Source organism: Tenebrio molitor, chromosome 6, assembly GCF_963966145.1.
Source record: "Tenebrio molitor chromosome 6, icTenMoli1.1, whole genome shotgun sequence".
NCBI classification, from domain to species: Eukaryota; Metazoa; Arthropoda; class Insecta; order Coleoptera; family Tenebrionidae; genus Tenebrio; species Tenebrio molitor.
Genome location: NC_091051.1, coordinates 22,047,503 through 22,061,633, shown reverse-complemented (window position 1 = coordinate 22,061,633; position 14,131 = coordinate 22,047,503). Strand labels below are relative to the sequence as shown.

General features: G+C 32.4%; 2 protein-coding genes and 3 long non-coding RNA genes across 7 annotated transcripts in view; 2 read left to right on the top strand and 3 right to left on the bottom strand.

Moving 5' to 3' along the window:
* LOC138133993 (uncharacterized) overlaps positions 1 to 14,131 on the bottom strand; it is a 237,460-nt gene that overhangs the window by 95,562 nt on the left and 127,767 nt on the right. The window lies entirely within an intron of this gene.
* Positions 1 to 14,131, top strand: part of LOC138132575 (uncharacterized) — a 118,077-nt gene that overhangs the window by 25,895 nt on the left and 78,051 nt on the right. The window lies entirely within an intron of this gene.
* LOC138132896 (uncharacterized) lies at positions 843 to 6,102 on the bottom strand. 3 transcript variants are annotated; one of them, XR_011160211.1, is made up of 3 exons: positions 5,975 to 6,102; positions 3,675 to 3,795; positions 843 to 3,620 (listed from the first exon to the last, which is right to left on the bottom strand). It is a non-coding gene; the product is annotated as an uncharacterized lncRNA (long non-coding RNA). The 3 variants fall into 3 exon arrangements; XR_011160210.1 differs by having other exon boundaries at positions 3,675 to 6,102; XR_011160212.1 differs by lacking the exon at positions 3,675 to 3,795 and having other exon boundaries at positions 843 to 2,386.
* RpL21 (ribosomal protein L21) lies at positions 6,537 to 7,409 on the top strand. Its single transcript, XM_069050602.1, has 2 exons — positions 6,537 to 6,693; positions 6,887 to 7,409. Exon 2 carries the CDS (start codon positions 6,891 to 6,893, stop codon positions 7,368 to 7,370), a length of 480 nt encoding a protein of 159 aa, XP_068906703.1. The 5' UTR covers positions 6,537 to 6,693; positions 6,887 to 6,890; the 3' UTR covers positions 7,371 to 7,409.
* Positions 7,464 to 10,048, bottom strand: Usp12-46 (Ubiquitin-specific protease 12/46). Its single transcript, XM_069050601.1, has 8 exons — positions 9,890 to 10,048; positions 9,659 to 9,739; positions 9,385 to 9,601; positions 9,253 to 9,333; positions 9,086 to 9,195; positions 8,699 to 9,034; positions 8,285 to 8,428; positions 7,464 to 8,226 (listed from the first exon to the last, which is right to left on the bottom strand). The coding sequence occupies exons 1-8, from the start codon at positions 9,890 to 9,892 to the stop codon at positions 8,119 to 8,121; spliced, it is 1,080 nt and encodes a 359-aa protein (XP_068906702.1). The 5' UTR covers positions 9,893 to 10,048; the 3' UTR covers positions 7,464 to 8,118.

The following is a 14,131-nucleotide window of genomic DNA, read 5'->3' as shown; positions in this document are numbered from 1 at the left end:
CTCTTCTGGATTACCCTTCACCGGTAATTTCGGGTTTAGGCTTTTCGCCGGATACATACGACCAAGTATCATTCCTGATAAGAAGGGCTTCTACCTGGATCTTCCATGTATCATAATTGCTTTTATTCAACATTTCAAATCTTGTCGAATTTGTGAAACTCATTTCCATTAAATTGTGTTAGATTTTGCGCGATAGCAGTCTTCAAATTTCAATTAATCGTGAACCTGTTTGTACTGGGCCCATAACCTGTGAGAGTTTCAATGAATCAGCAATACAGGATCAGCGAACACGAAATTCTTTATTATGACAACTCAAAAGTACAATTGTTTTGTTATTATATGCCTACTACAAAACACAACACATGGCAACACCAAAGGGTAAAATTGCCAAACTCTAACAATAAGGAAGACAATTGTTTTGGGGATTTTTTTAATAAAATAATGGCATTACTACAATGTCAAAATTTTGTTAGGTTATGTCGCCCATCATTAATCAAATTTTTTTAACTAAAATGTTTTACTGGTTGCAGATATTTTTTTTAATTAAAATTTACAAAACCACTAATAAAACCCAAACAAGTTACCAAATTTTTAATCGTTTAAAAATACAATATCAAAATATATTTTGAACTGCTCTTCTCATTCGCATACTTTTACTGTCACATTTTGACCTCAATTAATATTTCTCAGAAGATTCGTAAAAGGGTAGTTTTCGTTAAAGGGTAGTTTTGGTTAAAGGGAGTTTCGGGATTAGGGTTTAGTTGGGGAACAAATTCAGTTGCAAGATGATCTACAGCAACTAAAATCAAGGAAAACAGTTTCGGTATTGAAACAGTACATAATTATTGTTAATAAAATATATTAATAATGTAACTATTATAATAAAAAAAGTTATAGGTATAGGTAGCTGTTTAAACTATCAGACACAAAAATACCTATAATAAATATACCTATGTTCATAGGTTACAGTAACAGATGAGGGAAAACTTCAGGTTTCAATCGCTGCAAATCTTCAGCTCAAAAGAAATCATCTTTACTAAAACGTTTCTGTAAATGAAAATAATATTAAGTATACTGTAGCCACTTACCAATATCACCTAACATAAGAAAAACTAAATCTTTACTTTATTATGTAGATACTTACACAGCAGATTTGTAGTCAGTCTCAATTTTTTAGCCACTGTTCCCTCCGTACTCTGTTTTTGACTCCTAATATTAAATACTCGTAGCTTGTTATAAAACAATTTAAATCCATTTTTTTTAGAACTTGAACAGCCGCTAACACAACACTTGTTACTGACCATGTTAAAGTATTAAAATTAACGCAAGTAACTGAACCAAGTTAAAAGATGTAACGAGAATAAAGAAATAAATGACAATACTTAAACACAAACGAAAACTGTAATGAAATAATAAGTTAGATGAATCATGAACGAGGATTATTAAATATGCAGCAGAATAATGACACTAGTTTTTGTCAAATTACGTCAAATCATTTTTAGATTGTGTTTTTTTTATCCCCAGTTTGCGACAAGGACAGACATAAAAAATCACTGATGGCGGTACCTCTATACCATAGACAACACAGTAAACCTATAGAACGCAAACTCCCATAGTTTTTTGTGCCCCGACGCCATCTACTGGTTTGTGGTAGGTGCAAAATTAGACACAGCCAGCTGGATATCCTGGCTTTTTTATTTATTTTAATTTATTTATGAAACTACTTTTAGTTTCATAACATTTATTACAACATTTATTTTGAAGTTTTTATTTTCAATCTTTTTCGATACATTTCCATTGCATTTTTATAAATTTTGGTGTGGTATTTCTTTTCCTCAATTGCGGCAAATAGAAATTTATCGCATCCTTGCCTTGCATTGAATTGCTCTTTATTTTGACATCGAATTTTGCATGAAATTTTATACGTTTTCGGTACTTTGCAACCCGAATTTTGGATCGACATTCTGCCTTTTTATAATTCTGAATATGCTCAGCTTTTCTTATTTTTTTTTTAAACTTTCACAAGAATTTATATTTTCATTACTACATAAAACAGGAGTTACACAATTATAGTGTCTTCAGTAGAAATGTCGTAGATCAGTAGATCGGATGAAAATTCTATAAAAAGTAGTTTTCAGTTAAAATATAATTATCAATATTTTTTTACTATTACTGGAAGTAAGTCTGGACTGGAAAACGAGGGAAGTTGTATCGAGGGTACGGCCATATTCGTTCGTGTCGAAGTCTTTGCTGGTAAAATGAAGTCCACACACAGTGTAGCTGTTATACCTACACTTTCATAGGCTCCAAAGTTGATAACTGCTTGTTACTCGTCTTTTTAATCCATTCCATAAAACACCCAGGATATTTAATTGGATTTGGAAATCTATGGCGAGTTCCACATGGTTTATAATTCCTTTGCAGGGTGCAAAGTCGCACAATAGTAAATTTATTACTTATGACTTAATATGTCAAAATATAATTTTTTTAAATTTTGGCATAAGTTTCCGCGATTTTTATTTTTATCATGACCAACTTCATTCATATTCGCTTCGCTTCTATATGGCCGTCTCAATTTAGCAAAAATTTGTTCCCGCAAAGTAGTCCATGAAACGTGCATCATGTGTCGCCATCTTCCGTCAAGTTGACAACTTATTCATTCTAAAGTTTAAATAAATTCGGGACTGTTTAGTTGTTTTTTAACAAAATGTGTTTTAAATGTGTCAGTTTATACTTTTATGACGACGAAAACGCATAAACTGACAGTTTTTGACAATGAAGTGGCATATAACATAACCTCATATTTAACTTTTTAAATGTGTGGTTATTCTAAATTTCACTAGATATCGCCACTTCATCTCCATCATCATAGACAAAATAAGAACATATAGAACGCAAACTCCCTATCATGGCTCCCTATACATTTTTTGGGCACAAAGCGTTTACCGCCATCTCTTATCTTGGTGACGGTGCAAAATCACAGCCTACTGGATGCGTTTACCTTTCCTTTGATTTTTTATCATTGCAAATTTTCACAACAAATTAAAACGCCAACAATAGGTACTTTCGATATTTTATTTTCAACAGTCTTTGATACAGTTCTGCTTTATTTTTATAAATATTATTTATAAATGCTATCGTTCCCGTATCCTACCATTTAAAATTATATTTTACCCCTTAATGTAAATGTGGTTAAACGCATTATTTTACCAATAATTTTATCTTCAATTTTATTTTTAAGTGAACGAAAAATTAACATTAGGTAGGTACTTATGTTTGAATTACCGTTGAAATTTTGCTTTTAATATTATCGGCCGAAGTTATGTTACTCAATATAATTTGGAAAATATTATGAATCTTATAAACATTTTTTACATACTCTAAAAACCCACACTTGCCACTTTCTGCTAAATTTTAGTATAAATCCAAAAATCTATTGCGTAAATGAAGGACTCTTTCCTGCCAAAATTTTGTGTGCCCCGGATTTTTGTAAACTCCACAAGCAAAAGGTTTCTCGCAACGTGGGCGAAATGTCCCTCCCTCCAGATTAATATCAGAGTTTGTCAAAAAAGTTATTGTTTTTGCAGTTCCCAAGTCTTCATCATTTAGGTTTGTTCTACCTGTTAGTTAAAACATATATTAGATTATTAACAACAAATGTTATTAGAAATTACCACATCGTGATAGTTGAATTAATCATGATTATGACGACTCAAAACTTGAGTTGCATAGGACATCTTTTGGATCTTATCTGCATGTCCGTAATTTTGTGGAGGGCTCTTAATTCGTCCCACACTGAATCATAAAGATAAACCTTCACTACATGGTCCAATTTCACACTTAAAATTTCTTCGTTGACTTCCCAAACCAAATCTTTTGTTATCCTATAATTTCTAATTCCTTTAATAAGATGAGGTTTATCAAATAATGGTGTAATCTCTTGGTCTTGAAGTACTATTTTTCTTTCAATTTGTTGATTGTTTTCTATATAAATTTTGCTTGATTCTCTCAACAACAAATTTAGCAATCTTAGCAGCGGTACTACATTATTTGTGAACGTGACACAGCCTCATTTTAAATGACAAGATAGTGACATAAAGATTGACAATGCTTTGGCTGATTTTTAGATTATTGAGATTACTTTGATTTTAAAGTTTTGACTTTTTAAAACATTTGCGCCCTCTTGCGGTGTGGTGAGGGTGCGCTAAACGATTTTCCAAAAATTTATTAGGGACTTTTCATTCTATAGTATTTTATTTTCTCTATGTCCATCATCATAGAGAAAATAAAATACTATGTTCTTATTTTGTCTATGTCCATCATCGACTTGTCATTTGGTTTACTTTTTTTCGACATTTGGGATGGCCATAACATAGTTTAATGAAGTTGGTCATGTAGTAATCCGTGATGTTGACATTTATAATTTTATCACGACCTGCTGTATTAGAACCGGCCAGTTCAAAAGTGTAATTTGAGTGATCCCCGCAGAGCGCTAGTGTACGGGCGCTTTTTGGGGATATTATTCATCTTAAGTTTTTGTCACCAAGAGTTTTTCTCGTTCAAATGACATTCGAATTTAAAATCAAAAATACAAAAATACGATTGTATTCAGTATTGTTTTAGAAAGAAAATATGAACTTACTGTACTCAATCTTAACTCTAAAATCATGTCTAAACATATTTTTCCACATTTCTATTCTTTAGAAGCGCCCGTACTGTGGCGTCTTCATCGGCGAAAATTGGCTCTTTCTCGGAAACATTTTCGCAATGCTTTTTTAATTAAATGAACAGGCCGGTTATTATACAGCAGGTCGTGAATTTTATATTTATTTATTCGAGTTTTGAACCCTTCCTAGACACACCAATCCACATTGTCTGTGCAATCCACAGCACCAATCCTCCCTAGGTATTACAGTTTCCATTCATTCGCGATCCAAGTGCCTCTGGTGGCCATTTCACATTGATTGGCACGACTTGTTATATCCAAGGAGTATAGAATAATAGGGAGGGGACATATGGCCGGTCGAGTGAAGCCGCCTTAATGCGCATGTCTGCTATTAGTACGCCCCAAGAAAGTGAATAAAATCAGTTGCGTTGTGTTATTTAATGTGGTTTTCTAGTTTCTCATACTCTGAATACATTTGTGATGCAAAAAAAAATTAGTGTTTTATTTTCCTGCAGTTTTATTGTTAATTCCCAACATCTCAAATAGTGTTAACTGGGGCGTACCTCACGGGTTGCATAAAATTGCGCCCGTTTCCTTGTCCCTCACCGCTTCAATGTACCGCGCCCATAAGCTAGCTTATACTCAATTTCATTTAAATGTGCATCTAAGCAAGCCATGAAAATGTGATTTTCTGTTGGTATTGAAGCTAAAGCTAGTGACTTTGACTTTCAAAGTTGCTTGCTCTGCGCGAACCCGATCTGACTAATTTTTCATTTTTTGTCCATTTTAACATTGCTGATTTCAAAAGCAATGTTACGTCTTTTTACTGATTAAATTAACGTAATTCTTATTTGCTTTTGTCTTTGTATTTTTACCAAGTAAAGATTTATTGGACATGACCTTCATAAATGTGACTTTTGTAATGTAACTAAATTAAAGGTGCTTTTACACATGCACAGCTCACTTGATGAACATTTATATGAAATCAACTATAGTTGACTCAAGTTGCAAAAAACCACTTGTCATTTGCAACAGCATTTTTTTCATATTTTTGAACCAAATAGAGGCACAAAGGGACCAGAAAATCATAGTTTGGGTTGAATATTTTCCATATAAGTACAGTTTTAAAGTAATTTCAAATGACCAATGCCATAAAAGTGCTGTTGCAAATGCAAAGTGGTTTTTTGCAACTTGCGTCAACTTTATATGTCCCCTCCCTATTATTCTATACTCCTTGGTTATATCAGCGCAGACGACGAATTGGAGCATTAACAGCTAATCTAAAACTTAGAGCCAACAAAAACTTACTTTTTTCTTTCTTTGCAATGCTTTACATTAAAAATAGAATAACGTAACGATTCCTATTCTCGAAGCAAATATTTAAGGGCACCCTTTGCTGAAAACAAACACGTTTGATAATGTCCCCACTCCCGATTAAACATAAACAAATATCATTCGTGTCAAACGGCGGGAAATTCAAACTTGACACTATTCTAAACGGTTTCATTTTTTCCCACGTCACTGCATTTTTCCAACGCCTACTCAGCCCAGGATTTTATTTGAACGCGCGATAGCGCGGGTCGTTTTTTAAGACAACTTGTATAATCTGCTTTTTAACATTATTTGTAATGACATTTTCCATCATTTTTGACATTCTGTAGTATAATTGGTTGCATAATGCATAGCAATTTTATAAACTGGCAATGGCCAATGCATTGATCTGTGTTTTTTTTAAACTGAACATAGAGACCACAGAACAGCTAATATAGACAGGGACTATGTATTATATGTCGGTTTACCTTTAGTAATAAATTCTAGAAATTAAGCAATCACTTAAAAGCGATAAACTGAAAAAACGGTTAAAAAGTGTATAAATACACTGGTGTACACAACCAGAAAAATTTGAAATTAGTTCCATGGGATGTCGCTACAAGTTGCAAGACCGGAAATACCAAAACTGTAAAACCGAAGTCGCCATTACAGGTCGCCATATTCTTCCTTTTTATTCAGCGTGGTTAATTTGGAAGGTAGGTTAACAAAATTTTCTTAAAAGTGTACAAATAACAATTTCTGCTTTAAAATGTTCTGTGTAATAGGTACTATTTATTTATTTTTAATCGAATTTTAATTATATTAACAATTCATCGCGTGCTTCATCAACACAATGTTGTGATGAATAGGTTAATTGTTGGTGTGGCATTAATTCTTTTTTCTTTTTAGAAAAATGACCAATTCTAAAGGTTATCGACGAGGAACTCGCGACTTGTTCTCTCGCAAGTTCCGCAAACATGGAGTAATTCCACTTTCCACTTACATGAAAGTGTACAAAGTTGGGGACATTGTGGATATAAAAGGCAATGGAGCTGTTCAAAAGGGTATGCCTTATAAAGTGTACCACGGAAAAACTGGACGCGTTTTTAATGTCACTGCTCACGCCTTGGGAGTGATCGTCAATAAAAGAGTAGGTGGTAGAATTATCCCAAAGCGTATCAACATCCGCATCGAACACGTAAATCATTCAAAATGTCGTCAAGATTTCTTAACGAGGGTTAAACAAAATGAGAAGCTCCGAAAAGAAGCAAAAGAGAAGAAAATTCGTGTCGAACTAAAAAGACAGCCAGCACAACCACGATTAGCACATATTGTTAGTGGAAAAGTACCAGCTGTACAGCTGGCTCCAATTCCTTATGAATTTATTGCTTAATATGTTCCCTTTTTGTGTAATAAAAGATCAATCAACACATTTACCAGTTTTTTTTTATTGATGAAGTGAAAAAGGTGGATTATTTAGAAAAAGTCATTTTTTTAATATATTTATATCTAACGAATATTTACAGAATAAAAATAAAAACTGCTTAGCAGCATTCACAGTATGTTCTAAATTTTCACATTATTAAATGTTACATTTTTATTAAAACAAAGTGAATTTTACTTTTTTACAGATTTTTATATACTCAGATTATTAAGATAGAAACAATATATATTTTTGGTTACTTACCTAATTATTATTGCTAATTGTAAAACGGAATTTGAAAAAAAGTAAATAAGTAAAATTCACTGTACAGTCATTATCCTGTGCTGTTCCACTACAATAAAAATGTTAACCTTCATATAGTACAACTGCCTACTGAAATGCAGTTTAAATTGCACACAAAATGTTTTTCATTGCAACGGAACAACGAAATCCACTCTGACTGCAAATATGGATAATTTCAACTGATGAAAAAAAAAACAAAATTACAAAAAGAACTGCCTGTGTGATAAAAAAAGTACATAGTACAGACAAAAATTAAATATATATATAATAAATAAAAATATATATCCAACATTTTTTCAGCTTTTAATCATATTTACACAAGCTTTTTTCATTAATTTTTACCCGTCCCAATTCAATGAGAGGTCATTTTGTACTTCCGTTAAATCCTCTCAATGATTAAGGCAAGGAGTAGAGTTCATAAGCTCTCTCGAGACTGGTAAAAAAGTATGTATCCTGTTTCTGAAGATTTCTGAGTGTCAGATGTGAGGCCGTAGAAATCTTCTATTGTTGAAGCATCTATTTTCTATTAACGTGATCAAATGAAAATTTGCTGTTACATGTACTCATCGTTAATAACTTACATCAACTTGGTCATCATCAAAAAGTAGCCAGAAACCATGACTTTTAACTATACTGATGTAATGGCCTCTATTAGGCCCACTTCCACAATGTATCACAACAGCTACTAAGTCATATAGTCGATCAGGGTTAACTGCATCGTCAGACTAAAATAAAAAGAATACAAAAATCAATATTATAAACAAAATATTCAAGATCACCTGCCACTAATGTTAGCGAAAATTTTTAATGAAAAAATACAACAAATATTTCACCAGCTACTTTTTGTCCATACAAAATCATCAATTTATTATAAGATGTATAGACAATGAAAAATAAATAAACTTTTAGTTTTCAATTTAGCTGTTTCTGCTTTAATACTAATTAAAAATATACACTTACACATAAAAGTAAACAGATAATCAAATTAAGCATACCGTATTGAACAGTCTCAATTCTAAAGGGAACACGACTCGATGTGAAACTTTAATATGCCTGTTATACTGTTCCATGTATTTAAACCTTTTCAAGTGTAATGCAAGAATCATCGGCAGTTTCTTTACCCTCATTCGTTTCTGTGCTTCTTGGTAACTACTGCAGTTATCACACTTAAATTTATTATCGCTACATAGTGTCTCTGTATTACTAAAACACCTCAAACAGTGAGTTATACTAGTATTCTGTTCGATGTCCACTTGTAAATCAAAAAAGTCTTCATCTTTGCTGCTCACATTCTCACAATTTAAACACCTAGTTTCACTTGTCAATATACCCTACAATATAATTTTGAATAACATATTTCTTGTCAAAACTACAACCATTACCTGAAATATTTCATGTACCCAAGTGGGTTCAGGAGGTGTATGTGCTGTACCATTTTCTCCTGTCCCTTTTGATTTAATGTTATTAGTAGTTGAGTTTTGTTGTCTTTCAGCTAAAAATTAAGATTAATTAAATGTGAGTTGAACATGTTAAATCACATGTGACTTACCCAAAATAATTTCACTAATGTGGTTAATTAAAAAATTCAAAAATTCATGTGCATCCTGTTGCATGTAATTATCAAATTCTTCTGTAAAAGAAAAATTCAGTTTTACATATAAATAATGAATAAATGTCAAACCTTTTTCTTTTCGTAGCCTTGCTATAAATTTTTTTGGTGCAATAGATCCTACTTTCTTTTTTTGTGTAGCAATACTGTGAAACAAATCTGCAAGACATGTAAGTAGAGTTTCTTTTGTCCTCTTATTTTTTGCTTTGTACTCTAACACTCTATCTCTAAAAGGCTTGCAAAAATATAGCGCCTGAAGAACAGAGTTACTGTAACACGTATTTCCAAACTAGAAATGAAATACCCATCAATAAAAATAATCTACAAGATTGAATAGTACACTTACGTTTACTAAACCAAAGTAGTGTTCATTGGAAGGGAACTGTTCAGAGCCTATATCTCGTTCCAGTTGGGATATATTCGCACCCTACAAATTGATAAAATTATAGTTGTACATTTTAGCTTAATAAAATAATTAATTGTAGTACAGTGACATTATTAAATTGTGGTTAGTTGTTGCTGAATTAAGGATTTCCACGTAGTTTACAACAGTCTGCTTTTACATTTTTATTCTTACCATATTTTATTTGCTAATCCATCACGTTTATGTTAAAAACGTCCAGAAACAATACTTTTAAATCACAAAACTTCCCCATTATTGCATTTTGACAGCTGTAAAACAACCCATGATAACAGAAAGTGACAGTTGTACAGTCATAAGTCTAAAACAAATCTAAAAAATCCCCAGTTTTTAACAACAGCATGACGCTAAATTCCCTAAAAGATAGAAGATAATAATTGTGTAATACCAGGCAATATCAAGAATATTGGGCCGTATGATTTCCCTTTCATTAAAGTTAAAGAATGGCGTTAAATTGTTTTGTCTCTGTCTAACATAGTGCTTGGCATATACTCTCACTTTGTCTAATCAATTATTTAGCTAATGAAAGGCTTAACGAATGGGAAATCATATGTATTCTCTGATCATACGGCCCAATGTATTTATTTATAGTACATATTGCCGTTATAACTTTTTATCTGCTCCGCCTACATAAATTGACCAATGAGAGTCAAAGCCGGATTCAATCTGTATAATTTTTCATTACATTTGCCACGTGAAAAAGTTAAGGCTAGAATTTTGCTGTCAAGTTCACAATTATTGTTTTAGGTTTTAAAAAATAAAATGTCATTAAGACAATTCGAATGTCAATTTTTTTTTCTGTGTAGGGTAAATCAGATCGTCTTAACAACCTATTTAATTGGTAACTAAGAAAATGTAATGGACGGGCCAGATAAAATGTTACGTTATCCGTTGTCCTTCGTATAGATATGTCGAAAACTATTGATATGTCGATATCAATCGCAAAAGACATACGGATTCAAATCCGTGGATGACTCGATTACAAATTAATTTGATCGCTCGATACATTGACAAATGGTCAATATCTATTTTGATATTTAAAGTAAATGAGATCAACGCTGCACCTTTTGAGCTCCCATATCTTCAAATCTAAAAGATATAAAGTTGACTCAAGTTGCAAAAAACCACTTGTCATTTGCAACAGCTTTTTTTCAATATTTTGGAACCAAATAAAGGCACAATGGGACCAGCAAATCATAGTTTAGATTGAATATTTTCCATGTAAGTACAGTTTTAAAGTAATTTCGAAGGATTAATGCCATAAAAATGCTGTTGCAACGGCAAAGTGATTTTTTTGCAACTTGAGTCAACTATAGAATTTATTTATTTAAAAAAAATTCTATTGGACGTATTTGCTGATTTGGCGGTTTTTAAAAGTGGCACTTAACAGGTCAATTATTTCGAAATATGTTACGTTGTCCTTAGTAGCGGGTGTTTTTTTTTTTATTTGGCGTCGAAGTAGGCATTGGGCTGTCGATTGTGAACTATACAGGTTACGGATCACGGATCAGCTGTTTAAATCTTACGCTTTTACACAAGTGGTGCGCTCTCAATCGACTCTCCAACGCCTACTTCGACGCCAAATTTAAAAAAACACCCTTTATAGACGTAAACGCTGTTCAAAAATAAAAAAACCATTGTGGTGCAAATGACTTATCTGTCACTGTGATAAGTAATGTATCTGTCACAATAGTGTTAATGGTAATGTTAATGTTAGTGTTAGCCAGAATGTTAATCTTCAGAACATTGGTGAAACGTTCAACCGTTCACAATAATGGTGATGGTGATGTTAATGTTAGAAACGATGTTAAGAGATCCAGAAATGTCTGGTTCTTTAACATCCTCGTTAACATCTACCAATCACCATCGAGAATTTCACGCACGCGCAGGCGCAGTGACAGTTCACACCACGTTGACAGCTGTAAGAGTAACATTCCGTTAACATTATTGTGAACACTGGACTACTAACATCACCATTGCCATCTCCACTAACATTATAACATTACCACTAACATTAACACTATTGTGACAGACCCATAATAGGAAATGTCATGAAAAATGTGTTATTTGCACCACAATGGTTTTTTGATTTTTGAACAGCGTTTAAGTTGGTTTTTCGTTTACAGTTGGTTGCAAAAAAAACGGGAATCGAAAATGTTCCTAATGTAAATTTGGTTTTGTCCATTTGTCATTGAATTTTGACGTTAATTCTAACCTACATCTCTCGTAAGAAGAAAAATTGTAAAAATGTTTGAATTTTATTCTGACAGTTCCCGTTTTTTTTGCAACCAACTGTACCTACCTAAAATTCCCGATGTATCTTTCCCTGTTTTACGTTAGTATGTACTTGGTTTCACTAGTTTATTTTATTCTGAATATATACAATGAGCGCCAAAATTTTGGAATAATAATGGAAATACAGTTCGAGACACGGAATTTCGGGCATCACTGTCAATATACTGTCAAAAAATGTAAAATAGGCTTTACATTATTAACCTCAATGACTGACATGGACAGAGAATAAATTTCAAAATTTGACTTTTGAATGTCACATTGACAATAAAGAGTGATTTACATCGCAATTTTTTTGAAGTGAAAGAAAAATGATGCCTGAAATTCCGTGTCCCAAACTGTATTTTCTTTCCCTTTGAGCCATAAAAAAATGTTAACGACAGCATTGCTCCAAAACGGGCGGCGACGTCAAATTGCGGCGAGGATTGACGGTTTTAAAATCCTAAGTAAGTACTAAATTGCAGGGCACGGTTAGTTTGGGTCTTAATAACCTGATGTAAACTGCAGCGCTTATAATCTCAATAAGGGGTCGGCTTATCATTTAGAAATTTTCAGGTAGCACTGCACTTCTCAGTTCATTATCCAGATGTATCAACGATGTACAGTCGATGGACAAATAAAACTGGGACAAAAATGACAATCACATAAGTCAAAATTTACAAATTTGCATCGTTTAATTACGGCTTTATCACAAATAGGTTAACTTATAGTCGGAGAGCTGATGACGAATTTGGAGAAGGTATTTTAGGCAATCAGAAATTAAAAAAATTATACTATTTGAATGTTAGTGAATCTGGATTCGAGAGTCGCTAAGGGCGTTTGCGGTTATTTTACTACTGCGCAGCATATGAAACTTGCAAAAAATTTATCCCAAAAAACATACTTTAGGCAACTTGAAATTATACTGATTTTTTAGTTTAGCATTTATAGATTACAGAAATAAAAATGCCAGATTATTTGGACGGTTTTAAAGTACAACCCGACTGCCCCAAAGTCATTTTTTTAGTATACGCAAAAAATATACTTTAGGCAGTCTGAAATTTTTATGGCAGATTTATTAATTGATATTAAAAATATGTGCAAAAGAGCCGTACTAATACGAGGGTTTTAAATAATAACCCGACGCGAATAAACATTTTAAATAAGTGCGACAAAAAAGTCTTATGCGTATACATAGGTACGAGAGAGATAGTTTATCGATGTCTGCCAGCAGTAGCTAAGGAAGGCCCCGGCTCGTTTTTTAAAATTGATTGTTAAATAAATCTTTTCTTCAGCAACGCCTTTCTTTACTATAGAGCTTATACGTATGTCTGCTTAGATATTCTATCTACAGAGTGATCACAAAAAAACGCCCCAGCTTATATCTTTCTTATTTGACATCCGATTTCAACGAGTAATACATCAAATTAAAGGGTTTAAAAAGTACTATAAACTGAATATAAAATGTTGCCCTTAGCAACCCTCCCTTGCAAGAGTCAAGGGTCAACTTTTTTTTTTATGGCAACATACAATTTTTTTGATACAGTTAGATTCATTATGTTTTTCTGAGTTCAGAAATATAGCACCGCTGTATATTTAAATGTCTTTCTAATTTCTAATTCAATAGAACAGGCTATGAATTACTTATGAATACATTTTTGTAGTCATGGAAACAATATTTATTAAGTAATACAAAGAATAAAAATAACAATACTTTTTTTTCAACTGATCTGTTCAAATTGAGCACCATTTTGTTCGAGACACTTCGCGTGGCATTGAGAAGGCTTTCAGGTGGCGTTTATCTGCAAGTAGTAATTTCTATTATTTCCGAAATATGCTTGCAACATATCCACAACACGAAATTGGAGAAAAAAAAATTAAACAAAAATCACGACAAATAAAGTTTATTTTCAAAATAAATGTTTATTTTTTTTTTGTTTCCATGGCTACAAGAATATCTTAAGTAATTCATGGCCTGTTACGAATAAAGTTCTACTTATTCCTAATGATTTGTAATTGAATTTTATTTATTTCTTATGTTAGAATAACATTTAAATATACAAGGTGTGCTATATTTTTTAACTCAGAAAAACATAATGAATCTAACTGTACCAAAAAAAATATATG

Bases quoted from the DNA above. Each gene is read 5' to 3' on its own strand.
- Usp12-46 (XM_069050601.1), bottom strand. The intron at 9,602-9,658 runs GTAAGTGTACTA...TTTCATTTCTAG, and splicing joins ACTACTTTGGTTTAGTAAAC to TTTGGAAATACGTGTTACAG. The intron at 8,429-8,698 runs GTATGCTTAATT...TTTTTATTTTAG, and splicing joins AATTGAGACTGTTCAATACG to TCTGACGATGCAGTTAACCC.
- RpL21 (XM_069050602.1), top strand. From the start codon at position 6,891: ATGACCAATTCTAAAGGTTATCGACGAGGAACTCGCGACTTGTTCTCT.